This window comes from Orcinus orca, chromosome 2, assembly GCF_937001465.1.
Source record: "Orcinus orca chromosome 2, mOrcOrc1.1, whole genome shotgun sequence".
Taxonomy (NCBI): Eukaryota; Metazoa; Chordata; class Mammalia; order Artiodactyla; family Delphinidae; genus Orcinus; species Orcinus orca.
In genome coordinates this window covers 81689187-81706762 of record NC_064560.1, presented here as the reverse complement: position 1 = coordinate 81706762, position 17576 = coordinate 81689187, and the positions used below count along the sequence as shown (strand labels likewise).

Below are 17576 nucleotides of genomic sequence, written 5' to 3'. Positions count from 1 at the left end.
CCATTTCAGAGCAGGTGGGGCAGGGCTCTTGGAGATCACCTTGCCATCCATTCCCTCGTGGAATAGGTGGGAAACTGCAGCCCAGAGAGGGCACAGACAGACACACCGAAGGACACACAGCATATCAGGTGGTAAGGTCTACGTTCCTCTCTGGGCTCCCCACGGGATTGTGGGCTCCTCCTGTGGCAGGTTGGTGTCTTAGCCAGCTCTCTCCCCTGGGATCTGAGAGATGCAAAGGCAATGTGGCTGGGTGCTTCCTCAGAGGCCTCTCACCCTGTCCATCTCTGGGGAAACTGGAGTAGGATGAGTCACTGGCTCTGTGTTCCCTGGGGTTCGCCCAGAGGCTGGCCATGTGGGACCAAGTTCACTGCTCAAATTTCCTCTTTTTAGTAAACAGCAGCCACTTCCTCCTGGGTTGGCCATTTCCTTCTGGTCGCTGGTTCCTGAGAGGCTCGAGGGGGCAGGGGCTCACGTGGGCAGGCAGGGCAGACCCTCTGGCACCAAGCTCACCCGTACTGGACACGGGGGAAGGCATGTAGGCTGTGTAAAGCTGGCGTCTGACCACAGGACATTGACCTTTAATCTAAGAGACTTTGGAAACTGCAAAATGTCAATAAGCCATCAAAGAAGGGTGCCAAAGAATTAGGAACCACCAGGGGCAGGCCCAGAAGGTCCATGTAGGAGGGCCTGGACGGGGGTGATCTGGTTAGAAAAGGGTGGAAACTGAAGCTGCATTTGTTTAGCATTTTATATAAAATATAAAAATTTGTCCAAAATAAAGTTGGAAAGAGGTGTTAAGAGAGACGAGATGAAGGTTCACTGTCCAGCCCCCTTCAGCTTGTAGCTTTAGGAATGGGGGGTGACACAATGCAGGATTTGCTATGAAATACCCGGCATCCCAGGGTGACCAGGAGAGAACTGGCAGGGCAGGGGGGCCTGGGAGAAGTCTGGAGGATCCAGAGGGTGTTGGGGTCTGTCCTGGAGCCTTGAGCCTCTTCTGCTTGGCTCTGCAGAGACGTGGGGCCCTCCAGAGGCCTCTGCTGAGATGTTGCCACCGGCTTTGAGGCCTCCACATTTTGCCTTTTCTCACTGGGGTCTCTGGGCTTGTGGCTGAGCAGCCTCCTCAGAATGCCACATTCTGGGCCTGGCCAGAGCCTGGCAAAGGACCAGGAGAGTTTAGATAGAGAGTTTTTATCAGTAGATAGTGTAGGTCCAGCACCCGGGTCTGCCAGCTTTCAAGGGGCCTAGGAAATGTTTGTAGCCTAAGAAAAGGATATTGGCTGCAAAACCCAAGAAAAAGAGGAAAATCAAAATGGATAAATATTTCATTAAATGTCTACAAAGTGTAACATTATGTCAACTTCATAGTTATCATAAAAATGTCACTCCCTTTGAAAACAATTTATAGGTTGGGTTTTTTCTCACTCAGCCAGGATTCCCAATAGACATGATGACTGCCAAGATATGGTAGCCAAACGTAAATTAAAATGAATTCCTCGTAGTCAGATACTATCCAGCGCATAATTCTAGAAGTTCCTTCAAACATTTTTAGAGCAAAAATTATGTTTATTATGGGATGTGGAGCATTTTAATATGTTTGATATGATATGGGGTGTGGCCTCCATAAGGAAGAGGGGAGGGCCTGCGAGCATGTTAAAATGACAGGGAGAGAGTGGAAGTTCAAGTGCAGGAGGGTCAGGCTTGAGGCCAGCTTGCCCACTGAGAAGCACAGACACCAGCTCTGGGAGGGACGGCAAAGCTCTCTTGTCTAGTACCATCTGCCCAGACCCGGCCAGCCAGGCCAAACTCTTGCCCAGGGTGGGGCGCTCACTCCTGCCACCCGTGAAGGATGCTTTCCTCCTGCCTAGCAGGTATCTGCCTCTACCAGATACCCCACAGGGTTTAGTTCTGTCCTCTCAGTCGACAGTCTCTGGTCACCCCTACTTTTGCACAACTCACTGACAGAGCTGAGGGCGGAGGTGGGCTGTACCCCACTCCCGCCCTGTGGCCTCCTGTATACCTCCTGTGTGTAGCTGTGTACTGCAGTCTCAGTTCTCCCAGCTCTTCCCCTTTCCATAGGATTTCCCGGTCACCTCCCACCCTGGCTGCCTTCCCCATAAGCCAACTAATCACAGCCCCTCTTGCCCATGGCAAGGTCCAAATTAAACATGGTTCCCTCACTCCTGAGGGTGGCCCATCCCATCTCTGCAGTGCATTCTCTGGCCTCCCATGTGTTGGGGCTGCTAGAGCCCCCTCTCCGAACCTGCTGATTTCAAAGAACATCAATGCTAACTGTATAATAATAATAATTGATATACTGAGTGCTTACTATGTAAGCACTTTTACATGATCTCGTAATCCTTACAAGAACAATGGTATGAAGTAGCTACTTATATTGTCCCCATTTTATAGATGAAGAGACTGAGGCTCAGAGAGGTAAAATAAGTTGCCCAAAGTCACACCTCTGGTTAGTGGCAGAGCTAGGAGACAAATTCCATCAGTCTGCATTCAAAGAGAACCAAAGGGCACTAACTAAGGTAGAGGTATCCTTGCTGTGGCCAGCCAGCCAGATTCTTGACGGACCCTGGGGAAAGGGGTGGTCATGTGGCAGCTAACATAGAGCCCGTAGCTGGTTGGCTGGCGGGGTAAGCTCACTCTTGCTACCTGTCTCCAAGTAAGCAGTCTAATTTGGTATCCATGTCCATTTCAGAAAGCTCGATTTTCCACCTGCGTCTGTTAATGTGTCTGTGTAAAAACATGCAAAACGAAGATGAGATATTGTTTTGATTTGGCCCTTTCACAAACGTAGCTATGACCTTCCTTTTTTCTTCAAGTAAAGTGAACTTTTGTATTTGCTTCTCCCCCACATCTTTCCACGGCTCATTCCCTCACATCATCCAGGTCTCTGCTCCATGTCACCTCCTCAGAGGGGCCTCCCTGACCCTCTGGAACGTAGCCTGCCACTCCTGCCCTACATCCCCCCATCCTCTTACTTTGCTTAATTGCGAAACAATGGCACTTGCCTCTTGAAGTTATTGTGAGAATTCAAATGAGTTAATACACAAAGCACTGGTAAGTAATACATGCTATTTAAGTGGTAGTCCTTTTTAAAATTTCATCACAGCGTGTATACAACACAGTATATATTTATCTGTCTTCTTTATGTAGTTTGTATTATCTCTCTCCCTTACTAGACTATTATCTCCATGAGGGCAGGGAAATGATTGGCTTGTTCACTGCTGTGTCCTCCAGTGTCTGGAACTGTACCTGGCACATACAAGGCGTTCAGTAAATATTTGTTGAAATCGGTGAACGAACTGAGGTCTGGAGAGGTGGGAAGTGCTTTGGCTTTCATTCACGCATTCTATAAACATTTACTGAGCACCCACTCAGCGCCAAGCAATAGGCTCTCTCATTTTTGTAATACTAGCCTGTGAATCTGGCAGGGCAAAGATTTAAAAATAAAGTTTTTTAGTGAGGTATAATTTACATAGAGTGAAATGTACAGTTTTAAGGGGACCCCTGATGAATTTTGAGAAATGCGTGTTCCAAGTACCCACACTCCCATAAAGAAATAGAACAATGTTTCAGCCCGGCAGCGCGAGGTTTTGAGCCCCAGGTTACACAAAGGAACAGAGGGCAGGGGTGACTCTTCCGGACCAGCCTCTGGGGCGCCTGCGGGACCGCCCCGGGTGCGGGCAGGCGCTCCCGGGGGCGGGCGGGGGCGGGACTACAAGTCCCAGGCTGCTTTGCGCGCCCGCCAGCCGTGCGGAGCGGCGGGGTTGAAGGGAGGGGGTTCAGCTGCGGCGCCGAGGCGCTGGGGGCCGCGGCGCTGGCGGTTGGAGCGCGGGCTGGCGATGCTGGGCCCCGGGGCCCGGGCGGAGGAGGGTAGCACTGGCGAGGGCGCGGCCCCGGGGGCCGCGGCGGAGCCTGGGGCAGGGCCGGGGCGGGAGCCAGCGCGGCTGTGCGGCTACCTGCAGAAGCTGTCGGGCAAGGGCCCGCTGCGCGGCTACCGCAGCCGCTGGTTCGTGTTCGACGCGCGTCGCTGCTACCTCTACTATTTCAAGAACCCGCAGGACGCGCAGCCCCTTGGCCACCTGGACATCGCGGACGCCTGCTTCAGCTACACGGGCCCCGACGAGGCGGCCGAGCCCGGCGCGGAGCCGCCCGCTCACTTCCAGGTGCACAGCGCGGGAGCCGTCACGGTGCTCAAGGTGGGACAGCGCGCCCCGCAGCCCCGCACCCGCCTCCCGGGAACCCGCCCACACGCCCTTCCCCTGCTCCCCCTGCCTAGCCTCTGGGGCTGCCCCCGATGCCCAGCTCAGCCTAGCTCCTCTGACCATCTAACTTTTTGCATACCCTCCTTTCTCTAAAGCCCTTCTGTCTTTCTTTCCCCACTTCTTCCTCAGACTCTGTCCCCGTCCCCATCTCAAGCCCTTTACCTGGGTTTAGGCCAGAGTGGCTGGGGGCTACTCAGTCCCTTGAGCCGTTATCTCCCTCTGTGCCTTGCCTCGGGCCCTTCTCTGTCCACCTCCCTTCCCCTCCCCACCCCTGTCCTGTGGATGTCCTGTGTAACCCTCCCAGGCATTCATTACTGTAGGCTTCCTGCCCTTGGGTAAGTTATTACCCTCTTCAGCTGCCTCTTCTGTAAAATGGGGATAGCAGTAGTATCTACTTCGTGGGGGTGTTGGAATTATAAGAAATATACTCTGACCTCTCCTAAGTGTTACTGCATTCAGGGCTATAGACCGAGAGAGTCAGAGTTGGCAGGGCCCTGAAAAGATAATCCACTGCAGTCTCCTCCACAGTGGGCAGAGACACTCCAGCTAAGGTCACACAGACAGTAAGTAGCAGAGACTGTTTGCTTGCTCCGTATTTTGGCTGGGAGAGGAGGGAAACGTTTGCTTCAACCAGTTCTGCCTTGCCCATTTGAGGCTTCCGTAATCTTTTTTCTACACAGTGTGTAGAAGCATGAGACTAGAGTCAGAAGTCCTGATTCTGGTGCTGAGAAGCCTTCCCTGTCCTTGGGGCATCCCATTATCTCCTAGGGGCCCTCCTGCTTCCAGCACCTGGGCGTCTGGGCCCTGGCCTGGAGTTGGGTCTCTCTCCCAGCCTCCTTCCCTGCCTGGTTCCTGTGAGCCTCCACCCTCACTCCTCTCTCTCGCTTCTCTTCCGTATTACAAGCTGGGCTTTCTCCAGAGCAGCAGGGCTGGGCTGGGATGTATGAAAACTCTGCAAAGCTCGCCAAGTGGAGAGCAGAGTGGGCTGAGCCTGACGCCCTTGGCCTTGTGAGCACAGGGCTGTTCCCAGGATCTCCGAAGCCAGCAACAGTTGGAGCTGCTCCCCAGGTCGTTTTTAGAGCTTTGTCAGCTCAGTTCCTGCTGTTTCAGGCAGAGTCTGATTACTGTGTTCTTTTAGGCTCTTCCATCCCTTCTTTAAGTGGGTGCAGACAGCCTTTTTCTCCAAAGGAAGCCAAGCAGAGTTGCAGTTCAACTCGGGCTTACTTAGAAGGCATTGGTGTAAACTTGGGAGTGATCTGAGCAAGTACACAGGGACTTTTGCCAAAGAAAGGCTTGTCCTCACTGTATATATGGAGTGTCTCTGTGTACAGCTGAATTTCCTGTGGAATTGTTTGTTAAAACAGAAAATAGAGCATCCTGTTTCAGATTTTCTCAAATGACTTTGGAGCCCTCCATCAGGTTTTTTCATTAAAATTTTTTGAATGATGGAGGTATCTACCTAAGTGGGGCTGCAAGATGCAGTGTCAGGAGTGTGGCTTTAGACTTGGATTGACTTGAACTTGCGGCCTGAATCTGCCACTCACAGGTGTTGAGCAAACTATACCACCTCTCTGTCCCAGTTTCCTCTTCAGTCTAATGGGAATCTTACCTTCCTCATTGGTTAGTTTTGAGAATTCTGGAAAATAGCTGGCACAGAGTAGGCACTACATGGCAGCCATATGAAACAACAAGTGGTGTCTTTGGCCAATTAGGTAGTACATTCATATAATGGAATATTATGCAGCCGTGATCATAAAGGAATGAGAGCTCTAGGTGTCAACATGGATGACTCTCATAAACATAAAATTGAGAAAGAAAAACAAAGTTACAGATTGATTGCATACAGAGGTACCATTCATGTAAAGACTAAGAAGATCATGCAAACACATATGCTGCATGGGGAGTGGGAGAGCTGTGTGGGCGTGATGAGCCCTGGATTCAGGATGGTGGTTCCCACTTGGGAAGAGAGGGGAACGTGAGTGGGAATGGGTGCTCAGGGGGGTTCTAGTGTCTTTGCAGTGTTTTATTTCTAGCACTGGGTGGTGTTTGTTATATTATTCTATCTGTCTTTTTGTATGTTCAGAATATTTCTTTAAAAAAAAAGAAATTGATTTTCCTGTAGGTTACTGACTATGGAATATTTTGGTATGTAAAGTTGAATTAGTCACAGAATAAGACAGCATGCCTGAGACAAAGGGTTTGCTTTATAAAAACAATGGAAATGGAAACACAGGCAAGCCTTTTCAAAGGAAGGGAACAGTCAAAATGTAAGGTTTCAGAGTAGGGGTGTGTTTTAAGAAGGATTTTTTAAATTTTAATTTAAATTTTTTAATTTCTAAAAAATTTATTTTATTTTTGGCTGCATTGTGTCTTTGTTGTTGCGTGGGGGCTTTCTCTAGTTGCGGTGAGTGGGGGATACTCTTTGTTGCGGTGCGCGGGCTTCTCATTGTGGTGGCTTCTCTTGTCGCGGAGCACGGGCTCTAGGTGCGCGGGCTTCAGTAGTTGTGGTGTGTGGGCTCAGTAGTCGTGGCTTGTGGGCTCTAGAGCTCAGGCTCAGTAGTTGTGGCGCATAGGCTTAGTTGCTCCGTGGTATGTGGGATCTTCCCAGACCAGGGCTGGAACCCGTGTCCCCTGCATTGGCAGGCGGATTCTTAACCACTGCTCCACCAGGGAAGCTCCAAAAGGGATGAATTTTATTGTACAGTAATTCCTTCTGAATTGTGGGCGTAAAAATTTTATGGTGGTAAAAGTGGAAATTAGCAATTTATCTTCCTTTTCACCTTTCAGATCTAAGAACTGACTCCCATAAGCTTTAATGCTTCCCTTTAGGGCTGCTCAGCGGTAGGGCAGACCCTGATTTCTAAGGGGGATTGTAGGTTTAAACCCTGTGAGGATTAAACCCTGCTCAAGCTTCAGCTAGTTATATATAATTTTATAGATACCATTTCTTTTGACGGGTTAAAAAGAAAAAAAATAAGCAATTTGCTTATTGTATTATCATATGGTTCTTATTTTAAAGTGACTTTCTGCCTTCTCTGGAGGAGCTGTGGTTTTGTTGAAGTTTTCCAAAATGTTTTACCGCTTGAGTCTTAATGAAAGCTGATATTGGAATTTCTTGGTAGGCTTTTCTATTCATAAACTCAGGGATGTGGACCTTATTTTACAGATGAGGGAATGGAGGCCGGAGAGGGGATGTGATTTGTCTGAGATCTTGAAGATAGACTCAGATGCTCTTGGCTAGTAGAGACTCTGGGAACAGTGAGTGTCCAAAATGCCAAGTATCTAATTCTATTATCAGTTTTGACAAGTCTCCCTTTTTTTTTTTTTTTTTTGCTTTGGATTTCAGTGGTTTGGGATTAGATAAGATGTAGTGGTTTTTCCCTTACTGCATTTGATTTCTGTCCTTTTTTTTTTTTTTTTTTTTTTTTGCGTTATTTGGGCCTCTCACTATTGTGGCCTCTCCCGTTGCGGAGCATAGGCTCCGGATGCACAGGCTTAGCAGCCATGGCTCACGGGCCCAGCCGCTCCGCGGCATGTGGGATCTTCCCGGACCAGGGCACAAACCCATGTCCCCTGCATCGGCAGGCGGACTCTCAACCACTGCGCCACCAGGGAAGCCCCTGATTTCTGTCCTTTTCATGCAGAATGAAAGCACCAGGAACATTTTTACCTACCGATTCTTTACCAGGATGTATGGTACCTGTTACTAGACATTTGGAAACTGCTACAACAGACAGAAACTGATGCTTCCTGTGTGTGTGTGTGTGTGTGTGTGTGTGTGTGGAGGTGCTGGAGGCTTCTCACTGAGCTTTCCTGGGATCTGAGGCACAGGAGACCGTTCTGGAGTGAGCTGGCACTTAGGGAAGAGAGAGCATGTGACTGACTGGGGGTAAAGCTTGAATGACCCTGCTCTGCCAGATCTCCACGGTCCCTGGAGCAAGGAGCATCATCAGACTGTCAGCAGATGCACTCCGCTCCTTCTCCTCCCTTTCTTGAAGGCATATGGTGCACAAATGGACGTGTATGTTGGTTTCTGAGTCGCACGTAACGGAACGATCATACATCCCTATTCTTAACGCACTTTTGTGGGAAGGATGCACATTCTCTGGTGTTGAAACTGCTCTCAGCTTAATGACAAACATTTGCTAGCTTGGGTAATCATAGTGTGTGCAGTACAAAATAGATGTGGTGAACCAGCCTTCTTGGCTAAATGGCTCTGCTAAGCTGTTCTTCCCTGGGGCGTCCGCTCAGGGGTCTTGAAATGTTATTTAAATCTTTTATCGAGACCTGACTTTCCATGGATTTTTCATGGCTTCCCAATGAGTAAGTTTCTTAAAGGCAGGTATAGTCTCACAGGTGTGATGTCGCAGTGGCTTTCTGTCTCCCACTGTCTGTCACACAGGCCTCATGGTAGTGTGACCTCCACACTATTTCCTGCTCATGAGGCTCCAAGCACTGCTGTTTGCATCCTTGCCCTCCCAGAACAGCACCTGCACAAAGTAGGTGCCCAGGCAGACGTTTGTTGAACGAATGGGTAGAAGGTCATTACCCAGTAAGCGCTGGTTTTGGTGTGAGCTCCAGCCCTTTAGAAGTGATCAGCCAGAATTCTCAAATGTATTAAATGACATTCTCACCACATGTCATGGAGGTGCCTGCCATTCAAGGAATGCCCAGTAAATATGACAGGCATCAGGGGTTCAAAAGACAGATTACCGTTGGTCCTTCATTTTCAGGTCTCTTGTATTTCATGCCCACAGTCTTGACTCTGAGGACACTGTTGTAGCAGTGGGTGAATGTTTTATGTAAAAGGCCATGTAGTAAATATTTCAGGTCTTCCATCAGTGCCATCTCTGTGACTACTCTGCTCTGCTGTTATAGTACAGAAACAACTGTAGAATGAGTGTAGCTGTGTTCCCATAATTTTTGTTTATGGATTCTGGAATTTGAATTTCATGTAATTTTCACACGCCACAAAGTACTGTTCTTTTGGGTTTTTTTTTTTCAGCCATCTGAAAACATAGAGAGCTTTCTTGGCTTGTAGCTGTGTAAAAATAGGCAGTAGGCTGGATATGGCCCTCAGGCTGTAGTTCACTGGCTCTGGTGTTTTAGAAAGGCCTGGACACTTCTCATTCATTCTGTCACTTACCCATTCTGTGTGCTTAGGCACTGGGGGTATAGACTGAACAAGGTGAACACAGTTCCTGTCCTTGGGGAGCTTTCTGTGTAGCCCAGAGACAGATGTTAATAAAAACAAAACCAACACCAACCAGTGCTGTGAAGTTTAAAAGGAAAGAGATGGGATGCATGTATAATAGGGGGTCCTAATTTAGTTTGGAAGGAGGAGGGCTAGGGAAGACTTCCTGAGGAAATGACATTTGAGCTGAGGCATGAAGGGCACATTGGTGTTGACTGGAGAAATGGAGAGGGGAGTAGAGTGTTCTAGGGAGAGGAAATGGCAGGAGCGGAGCCCCGTAGGTGTGTAGGGGACTCAAGGAATGCCCGATGGCAGCTGGGGTGAAGGGGAGGGCCTTGGGGCCCAAGTTGTAGGAATCAGCAAAGAATTTTCAGCAGGGCTTAACAAATAGTTGGCGTTTTTTTTTCCCTCCCAAACTGATGGTTGGGTTATACCCGGTATTTTCATCTAATTATGTTGGAGGATTGTCTTGTCTTATGTTTTAAGAGTTGAAATATTAATATGTTACCCACTGGAAAACAGGTTTTAAAGTTGATAAATGCAGAGTTGAAGATCTCATGGTCCATTGCCTCTTAAGCACCATTGTTTCTGAGCAGGGGTTGCTGGCTCGGGGGCTGTGTGGCTACAGCCTGCCCCACCCCTCTCGGGGACTGCCTTTCCCAAAGCCTTCCTCATGGCCACCTTCCCTGACTTCTCTCATGTCCCACTTGCTTTGCTCATATGCGTGTTACCAGTTTCCTTCCCCTTTGGAGGAAACCGTTGCTTGAGAAATGGAGGGAGGGGTCACATGCATTCAGGGTTGAGATGTGAATACAGCTCTCGCATTTCACTGAGGCTTCTGAGGGGTGGACGGCTCTCCTTGTTCAGGTGCCTGCATCCATCATCAGCCTTCCCGTCTCTGGGCAGAACAAAATATAGATAATAACCCTCCTTCCAAAGAAAGAAAAGAACCCCGTTATTGTAGAAATGACTCTCCGGTTGGTGGAGTGGAAGGGGTTTTGATTAGGAATTTTCAGTTCTTTTAGAGATTTATGTAGTAGGGTCTTAATGACATTTGAGTGGGTGTTTAGCTACATCCTGGAAGGCCCAGTCCTAAGTGGATTTTGTTCACTTTCACAGAGTGAATGCAATATGGAATGGTGAATTAGAAAGTAGTGATGCTTCTAACCAGCGTCCTGCTAAATATTCTTCCTGGGAACTCGGTGAAGTGAATGTGCTGGGTGCGTGGATGTGCGAGGCCTTCAGGGGCGGGAGGCCGAGGTGGTCCCCGGAGCGGCTGCAGGTGTCATGATCACGCAATGAATAGTAGCTCGCCAAGCCGCACAGGAAACCCCGAATGGACAGATTCAGGGTGGTGGTGCTCCCTAAAATGGGTCTAGTCCTGTTCTGGTGTTTGAGCATCTGATGCCGTGTCCTACTAGAGCCCAACTCCCGGAGGGCAGAGTTTTGTCCCTGGTTCACCGCTTCAGCCTTAATGCTGAGCAGAGTGTCAGGCACGGATTATATGCTCTGTATATACTGGGTAGCCGAATGAATACTTCATGCCCTCATGATGCCCTCTTGGGGTGGGTGTGTGGTATGCCCTTGTCTCACGGTCAGAAGGAGATTTGCAGTGTCCATTTCTTCCTTTAGCAAATAGTTTTGAGCATCCACCATGTTGTAAGCATTATGCTTTTTCTGCATATACAGCAGTGAAAGTTTTCCATTCATTTCAGAAACTACAGTGTTAAGACTTTAAAAATAGGTTAGCACCTGATAGCTTTGAGAAAAAACTTTGGAGAGAAACCATTTTTGTCTATAGTATTCAGAGTTGGGAGTAAATATCAAATGTCTGCAAGTTTTTTGATCCTGAGGGGGGTCTGGCATCTTTCCATAGTAAATAAAGAGGGAGGCAGGGAATCCTGAATGTAAAGTACTGATTTGGATATCACCCACGGCCAGAAATCTGTGGTTTGTACAATAATTTCTATGGGCATTGTGGAATTGGGGAGATCTGTGTGACTGATCACCAAGAAGAGCTCCCTGGAGAAATGGGCTGGGGAGTTGGTTAGGTTTTGGTATAATTGTATAGCTGTTCAAAGGTTTAGTTCCTTTTGGATCAACAAGAAGTGTTCCCAGTCTGATGGGAATCAGCATCTTTTCATGAGTTTGCATGCTTGGCCAGTGCTTAACTTCTTCTGACGGATTGTGTGGGAAAACTGGAATCTGGGGGAGAAGGGGGCATTCAGGAGCTGAGATCCTTTGGCCTCCTCTCTGGCCCTTTCCAGGGCCAGCCGTCCTGGAAAGAGCAGACGTCCTTTGAGCGGTCTGCCCTCAGGTGAGAACTTGTCTGGGCGTCGGATGGCAGGCCTGGCAGGCCTGGCGGTGGACTGGAGGCGGACAGGCCAGTGTTATCAGAGATGTTGATCTTGGATTATAGGAATTATTTCTAGGCAGCGAGCCCAGTTTTCGTTTCCCTTTCCAGCTCTGTGATGTCCAGGGGAGACTGTGCTTGGAAATTTGATGCAGCCAGCCAGCCATTCACGTAACAGTCTTGGTTGGGCAAGGCCGTGATGGACATCTAGCGGGAGTCAGGTGTTGCCTCTGGCCTCTCGGAGCTGTCCTGTTCTGGGGTTTCATTAGGGCATTGTCATCAAGTGGCTCTGTGAGGTGGAGGAAGTCATTTGGTGTTTTTGTTCCAAGGGTCATTATCCCTGAGTCAGAACTGACGAGACCCTCAGATGAGCCCGCCCTGCCCCTTGTGTGATAGAGAAACAGAGTCCCACAGCTAGTTAGCAGCAGCTCTGGCACTAAAACCTCCCCCAGACACCTGAGTGATATTTAGCCATTTTAAACCCAGCAGTTTGATGCTATTTGCCGTTCTACTCCCTTAGGAGGAAATTAGGCTTATTCTGTTTTTAGTTGTTGTACACAGATTCTGAAATTGTACATTTACCTCTTTGGTGCTGCAGCATAGATGTAAGATGTTCAAGTCACATGAAGATTGGAAATTAACAGTATAGATGATAAGCTTCCAGTGGGGGTTGATTGATTATAGACATTAGTGGTGTTTCCCTGGCAGGGGCTAGACCTGCACATCCCTGTTCAGGAGCCTTCTCTTTGGAGGTGTGCAGAGGAAAACTGACCCTTGGTGTGATTTCTCTTGCTGCTCTGTAAGCCATGCCCTCTAGCTTCAGAAGTGAACCAGTTTTGGGGCTTCCCTGGTGGCGCAGTGGTTAAGAATCCGCCTGCCAATGCAGGGGACACGGGTTCGAGCCCTGGTCCTGGAAGATCCCGTGTGCCGCAGAGCAACTAAGCCCGTGTGCCACAACTACTGAGCCTGTGCTCTAGAGCCTGTGAGCCACAACTGCTGAAGCCCATGTGCCTAGAGCCTATGCTCTGCAACAAGAGAAGCCACCGCAATGAGAAGCCCGCGTACCACAACGAAGAGTAGCCCCCGCTTGCCACAACTAGAGAAAAGCCCGCATGCAGCAATGGAGACCCAACGCAGCCAAAAATAAATAAATAAATAAATTAAAAAAAAAGAAGTGAACCAGCTTTTTAAGCGTCACAGTTTACACAGCTCTCTCACATATACTATCCCAGAGGTAACATGATGATAAGGCTATCTTTCATTTCTGTCCTTTAAAGGGAAGCATCTCCTTGAGAATTGTGGTTCTCAGATTGGTGTGGGGAAGGAGCCTCCTGGGATCCTGTTAACATGCAGGTTGTGGGGTTCCCCCCTAGAGATTCTGGTTCGGTTGGTAGGCCAGGGTGGACCTCAGGAATCTGCATCTTTATCCATTGTGCCGACCCTTCTGCTGCAGACCTTTATGGTCCTCTCTCTGAGAAACACCACTCTCCGCCGGATCATGAAGTACTGCTCTCTTTGACTGTGAAGTAAAGACTGGCCCTATTTGAGGATGGTTTTCTAAGCAGACTAGAAATAACTAAACTGCGTGGGTGGAGACCAGTGAAGTGTGAGCCATTTATCCTTAGGTTGACACTCTGTGGTTTATGTATGCTACCTTCTTTGCATTCTGAGTTTCTGTGCTCCAGAGCAATGGTTTGGGGCCTGTGACTCCCTCCTCCCAATGGCCCTGAAGTTTCTGTCTCCTGAGCTGATCGCTCAGTCACTGGCACAGCACCACATTTCAGTGTTCCTCCAGGGCCATTCAGGAAGCTCCTGGAGGGCGATAGTGTTCGCTTGCCATCCTTAGGGTGATTCTGGGAGGGTGAGTTTTAATGATTACCACCACCAGACAGCTGATAAGGACTTTTAGAGCCCCCAGCTTTTCACCCAGAGAGGGGGGAGTAACCGATTGATACAGGAGAACCATCTGGCACTTTCTGGAGGTACCAACTCTATCTTAAAAGACTGTTAGAAATCAACATGCTTCCCAAACACTCTTGTAAACTCACTAAAAGGTTAGGCAGATTTCTGGTTCAGGCTCCCACGTTCCTCCTAATCTCTGATGGGCGGTGCCTGGGAATCTGCCCCTCCCAAACCCCAGTTCATAAAACTTCATATTAAGTCAGTCATTCCTGTGTCCTACTTTTAAGTTAAAAACCATCAAGCCAGAACATTGCAGTGTTGCATGGTGTGTGGAAACCATCTCAGACAGAGATGGCGTGGGGCTCTCCACCAGTCTGCTGGCTGTTGCTGCAGGAGTTTTTATTTATCCTGAGCTCATAAAACCCTGGCGCTCTCTTATTGTGCAATGGCAGAGCTGATAGGCAGCCATAGGAATGTAGCCCTGTGGTCACTCGGAGGCCGCGTGCTCCCCTTCCCTCTGAAACAGAAAGCATTTTGACAGGCTTCCACACTTCCTGCAGGGAAGAGCAGGCCCAGAGAGTGTCTTTGTCCTTGCCCTCGCCTTGGTGAAATCTGTCATCTGGGCCAGGCCCCTCACAAGCCAGGCCCCTCACAAGCCCAGTTATCTTTATTGTCCTCTTTTCTAGAACACGCATTTGCTTGTCTTTGTTCTGTTTGTAGTCTTCTCCTAGTTTGTAATCTTCATTAAATTGTTAGAGATGGGTTTAAGGAGTGGCTGATCTCTCAAGGTGTTTGGTTTTTAAAAGAAGATGCTTGAGTATCAGAGATGGCAAAACTCCTCAGACTGCTACCTCCCAGAATGGGTGAGAAGTGGGGCACCTTCCCGAGGAGAGGCTGCCCCCCACTGCCAACTGTCCAGGGAAGGTGGTGGCGGGGGAGGTCTAGGTTCTTGCTCAGCCTTTGAAAAGGATTTAGATTAGAATTCATGTAATTATTTTGCAAAATAAGTTATGTGAAAATGCTGACTTCAGGGTAGCCATTTAAAAAGACAAAAAAATAAGAACTTATCGTGTTAGAGGAACGGAGGTCTGTACAATTGCACTCCATTTTCCCAGGAGCCAGGAGATCCAGTATTATTTCCCTTCTCAGCATCAGTCACTGGGCTGAAACAGAAGATTTCAAAACTTTCCCAAGGAAAAATTACTTTTCTTTTCATTGGTACTGGGCCAGATCCCGTGAGACTGTTTCCAGGCCCATGGTTTTGAAATGTTCAGAAGAATATTTGGAACCTAAAGTTATTTATCAGATATGGGGTTGTAGTCTGTTTTTCATCTGAGTTTTGTTTTGTATTATCAGGCTGTTTACAGTGTTCTTGTGCTTTTTATCGCTTATGGAAGAATTACCTTGGAAATCCAGATATACTTCTTTCTTTCTTTCTTTGGCCACGCCTTGGGGCTTGTGGTGTCTTAGTTCCCTGACCAGGAATTGAACCCAGTGAACAGCAGTGAAAGCACCGAGTCTTAACCACTGAACTGCCAGGGAATCCCTCAGATATCCTTCTTTAGATTTAAGAAACAAAAATTCTTTCATTATGAACAGGCATTGCATCCTTTTAAGATATGACTGAGTCAAACTATGCATGCAGTTTAAATTGCTTTCTATGACGTGTGCAAACTTAGCCCATCTCTCTTCTCTTCTCGTGGCTGTCTCGTGACCGTTGGTTATTCTGTTCTTCTGACTTATAAACATGGTAGGCACTGACACTTTGGGGAGGAGCCCAGAGTTCACACCCTAAGTGGGTGACTGAAGTGCTCTGTCATCACCATATAGCATGATTGGTTCTGTAAAGGACGTCAGATGGCCTCACAGATGGGGTGTTTGAACTGGGTCTTGAGGGGTGAGTAGGCGTTTGCAAATGGGTTTAATTAGTGCAGTAGGAGGAGGGGTCGTTGAAGCTGAGCTGGCTTCTGTGTGCCTGTTGTGTGGGCAAAAGGCTATGGTCCTGTGGAGTGTGGGGCAGTGTAGGCCAGGTGACCATGCCAAATTGCCCAGCACTTAGAAGCCACCAGAGAGTTTTAAGCATGGAATAAATATGGCTTAGGTGGCTATGTGTAAGAAGGGGGTTTGGGGAGGGGCGACTGAAGACAGCAAGACCAGTTAGGACGCTCTTGCAGAGGCCTGAGGTTGATGAACCAGGACAGTGTCAGGGAGCAGGAATCTGAGAGACTGACAAAGGGATTCTTTGGACTTGGAGACCTGGTGATCCTATTATGCTGGAGGACGGTTCCTCTCTCCTGTGCATTTGTTTATGTGTGGTCTTATTATTGCTCACTGCAGTCTATTTTTAAAGAAATGTCTTTAGAGAAGAACTGTGGCTCAGAGCATCCAGTGGGAGCACCTTATAGCCGATTGATGGTCATACTCTCTCCAACCCAGTGAAGCTGTGCTGAGCCCCCTTCGATGTCCTGAGGAACTTCTGTACTGTCAAAAAGACCAGCCTCAGGCTTCCCTGGTGGCGCAGTGGTTGAGAGTCCGCCTGCCGATGCAGGGGACATGGGTTCATGCCCCGGTCCGGGAAGATCCCACATGCCGCGGAGCGGCTGGGCCCATGAGCCATGGCCGCTGGGCTTGCGCGTCTGGAGCCTGTGCTCCGCGACGGGAGAGGCCACAGAAGTGAGAGGCCCGCGTACCGCAAAAAAAAAAAAAAAAAAAAAAGACCAGCCTCTGATGTGGGAGTTGTCCTTGCTCATGAAGCCAATACACTTTAAATTGAACTTGGCTGTTGGTTGGGGTCATCAACATTTCAGTATCTGAGAAAGACCATAGAGGAACTTCTGATTCCTGCTGACATGCTGAGGGGATGGATTTTGTCTTGGACGTGCACTTCTCCGTCTTCCCATTAATAGCAAGGAACACAGACCCAGGTTTGAATTTTGATGTGCCAACTGGCTGTGAGATCTTGGGTGATCATGATAATATGGATGGTTGACGCCTAATGAGTGTGCCAGGCACTGTTTTGAGCTTAACACGCATTAACTCATTTAATCCTCATAACAACATCACATGAAGTAGGTTCCTGTTATTCACATTTTGCCAATGAGAAGTCCGAGACACATTAAGTAACTTGCCTAATACAGCTAGCAAATGGCAGAGCTGGGATTTGAACTCAGTTAGGCTCCTGAGTCCAAGTAGGTAATACTTTGGGAAAGTAGATGATACTATCTTGTGAGATTGTTATGAGCTCTAAATGATAGTGTGTATAAAGTGTTTAGCACAATGTCTGGCACATAGTAATTGTTTACTTAATGGTATCTAATATTATTACTAATATGCACGTATACATTATGAAATAGTCTATATAATTTTATTCCATCTTCGTAAAGAAAATTGCTACATGTATTTATGGATAGAAAAGTATCTGAAAGGATGTACTCCAAAGTGCTGATTGAAGTTATTACTGGGGATGTGGTTATATTCATTTTATTTTCTTCTTTGTTTTTCTGGATTTTTCAGATTTTCCACAGCAAACATGCGTTATTATTATTATTGAAATAAAAGTCTAAAATATGTTGTTGGGTTTTGTTTTTGTTATTTTTTTAAAGCTGAATGGGAGCTCCCAGGCAAACAGGAGCTCCTTAAGCGCTGGCAGAGTGAGGTGCCTCTGCAAAGCTATGGAACTGCACACTATGTTTAGTGACTTAGAATTTGTTTGGTCTTTTTCTCAGTTTGCCTTTTAATTTTGTATGGTGGTTTTGGACACACATCCAGATGTTTTTCTCTGCTGTCTTTCTTTTTGGGTTTAGACAGGCTTTTACATTCCAAGAGAATAGAAATGTTACAGCAGAGA

General features: G+C 47.9%; 1 protein-coding gene across 4 annotated transcripts in view; it reads left to right on the top strand.

Moving 5' to 3' along the window:
* Positions 1 to 3782: 3782 nt before the first annotated feature.
* Positions 3783 to 17576, top strand: part of TBC1D2B (TBC1 domain family member 2B) — an 87471-nt gene continuing 73677 nt past the window's right edge. Inside the window, exon 1 of one of the 4 annotated variants that reach the window (XM_033415692.2) lies at positions 3783 to 4214. In XM_033415692.2, the coding sequence (XP_033271583.1) occupies positions 3858 to 4214 (357 nt within the window). In that variant the 5' untranslated portion in view covers positions 3783 to 3857. The remainder of the gene's footprint in view (positions 4215 to 17576) is intronic. The other 3 variants (XM_049706858.1, XM_004285275.4, XM_033415690.2) reach the window with 3 other exon arrangements.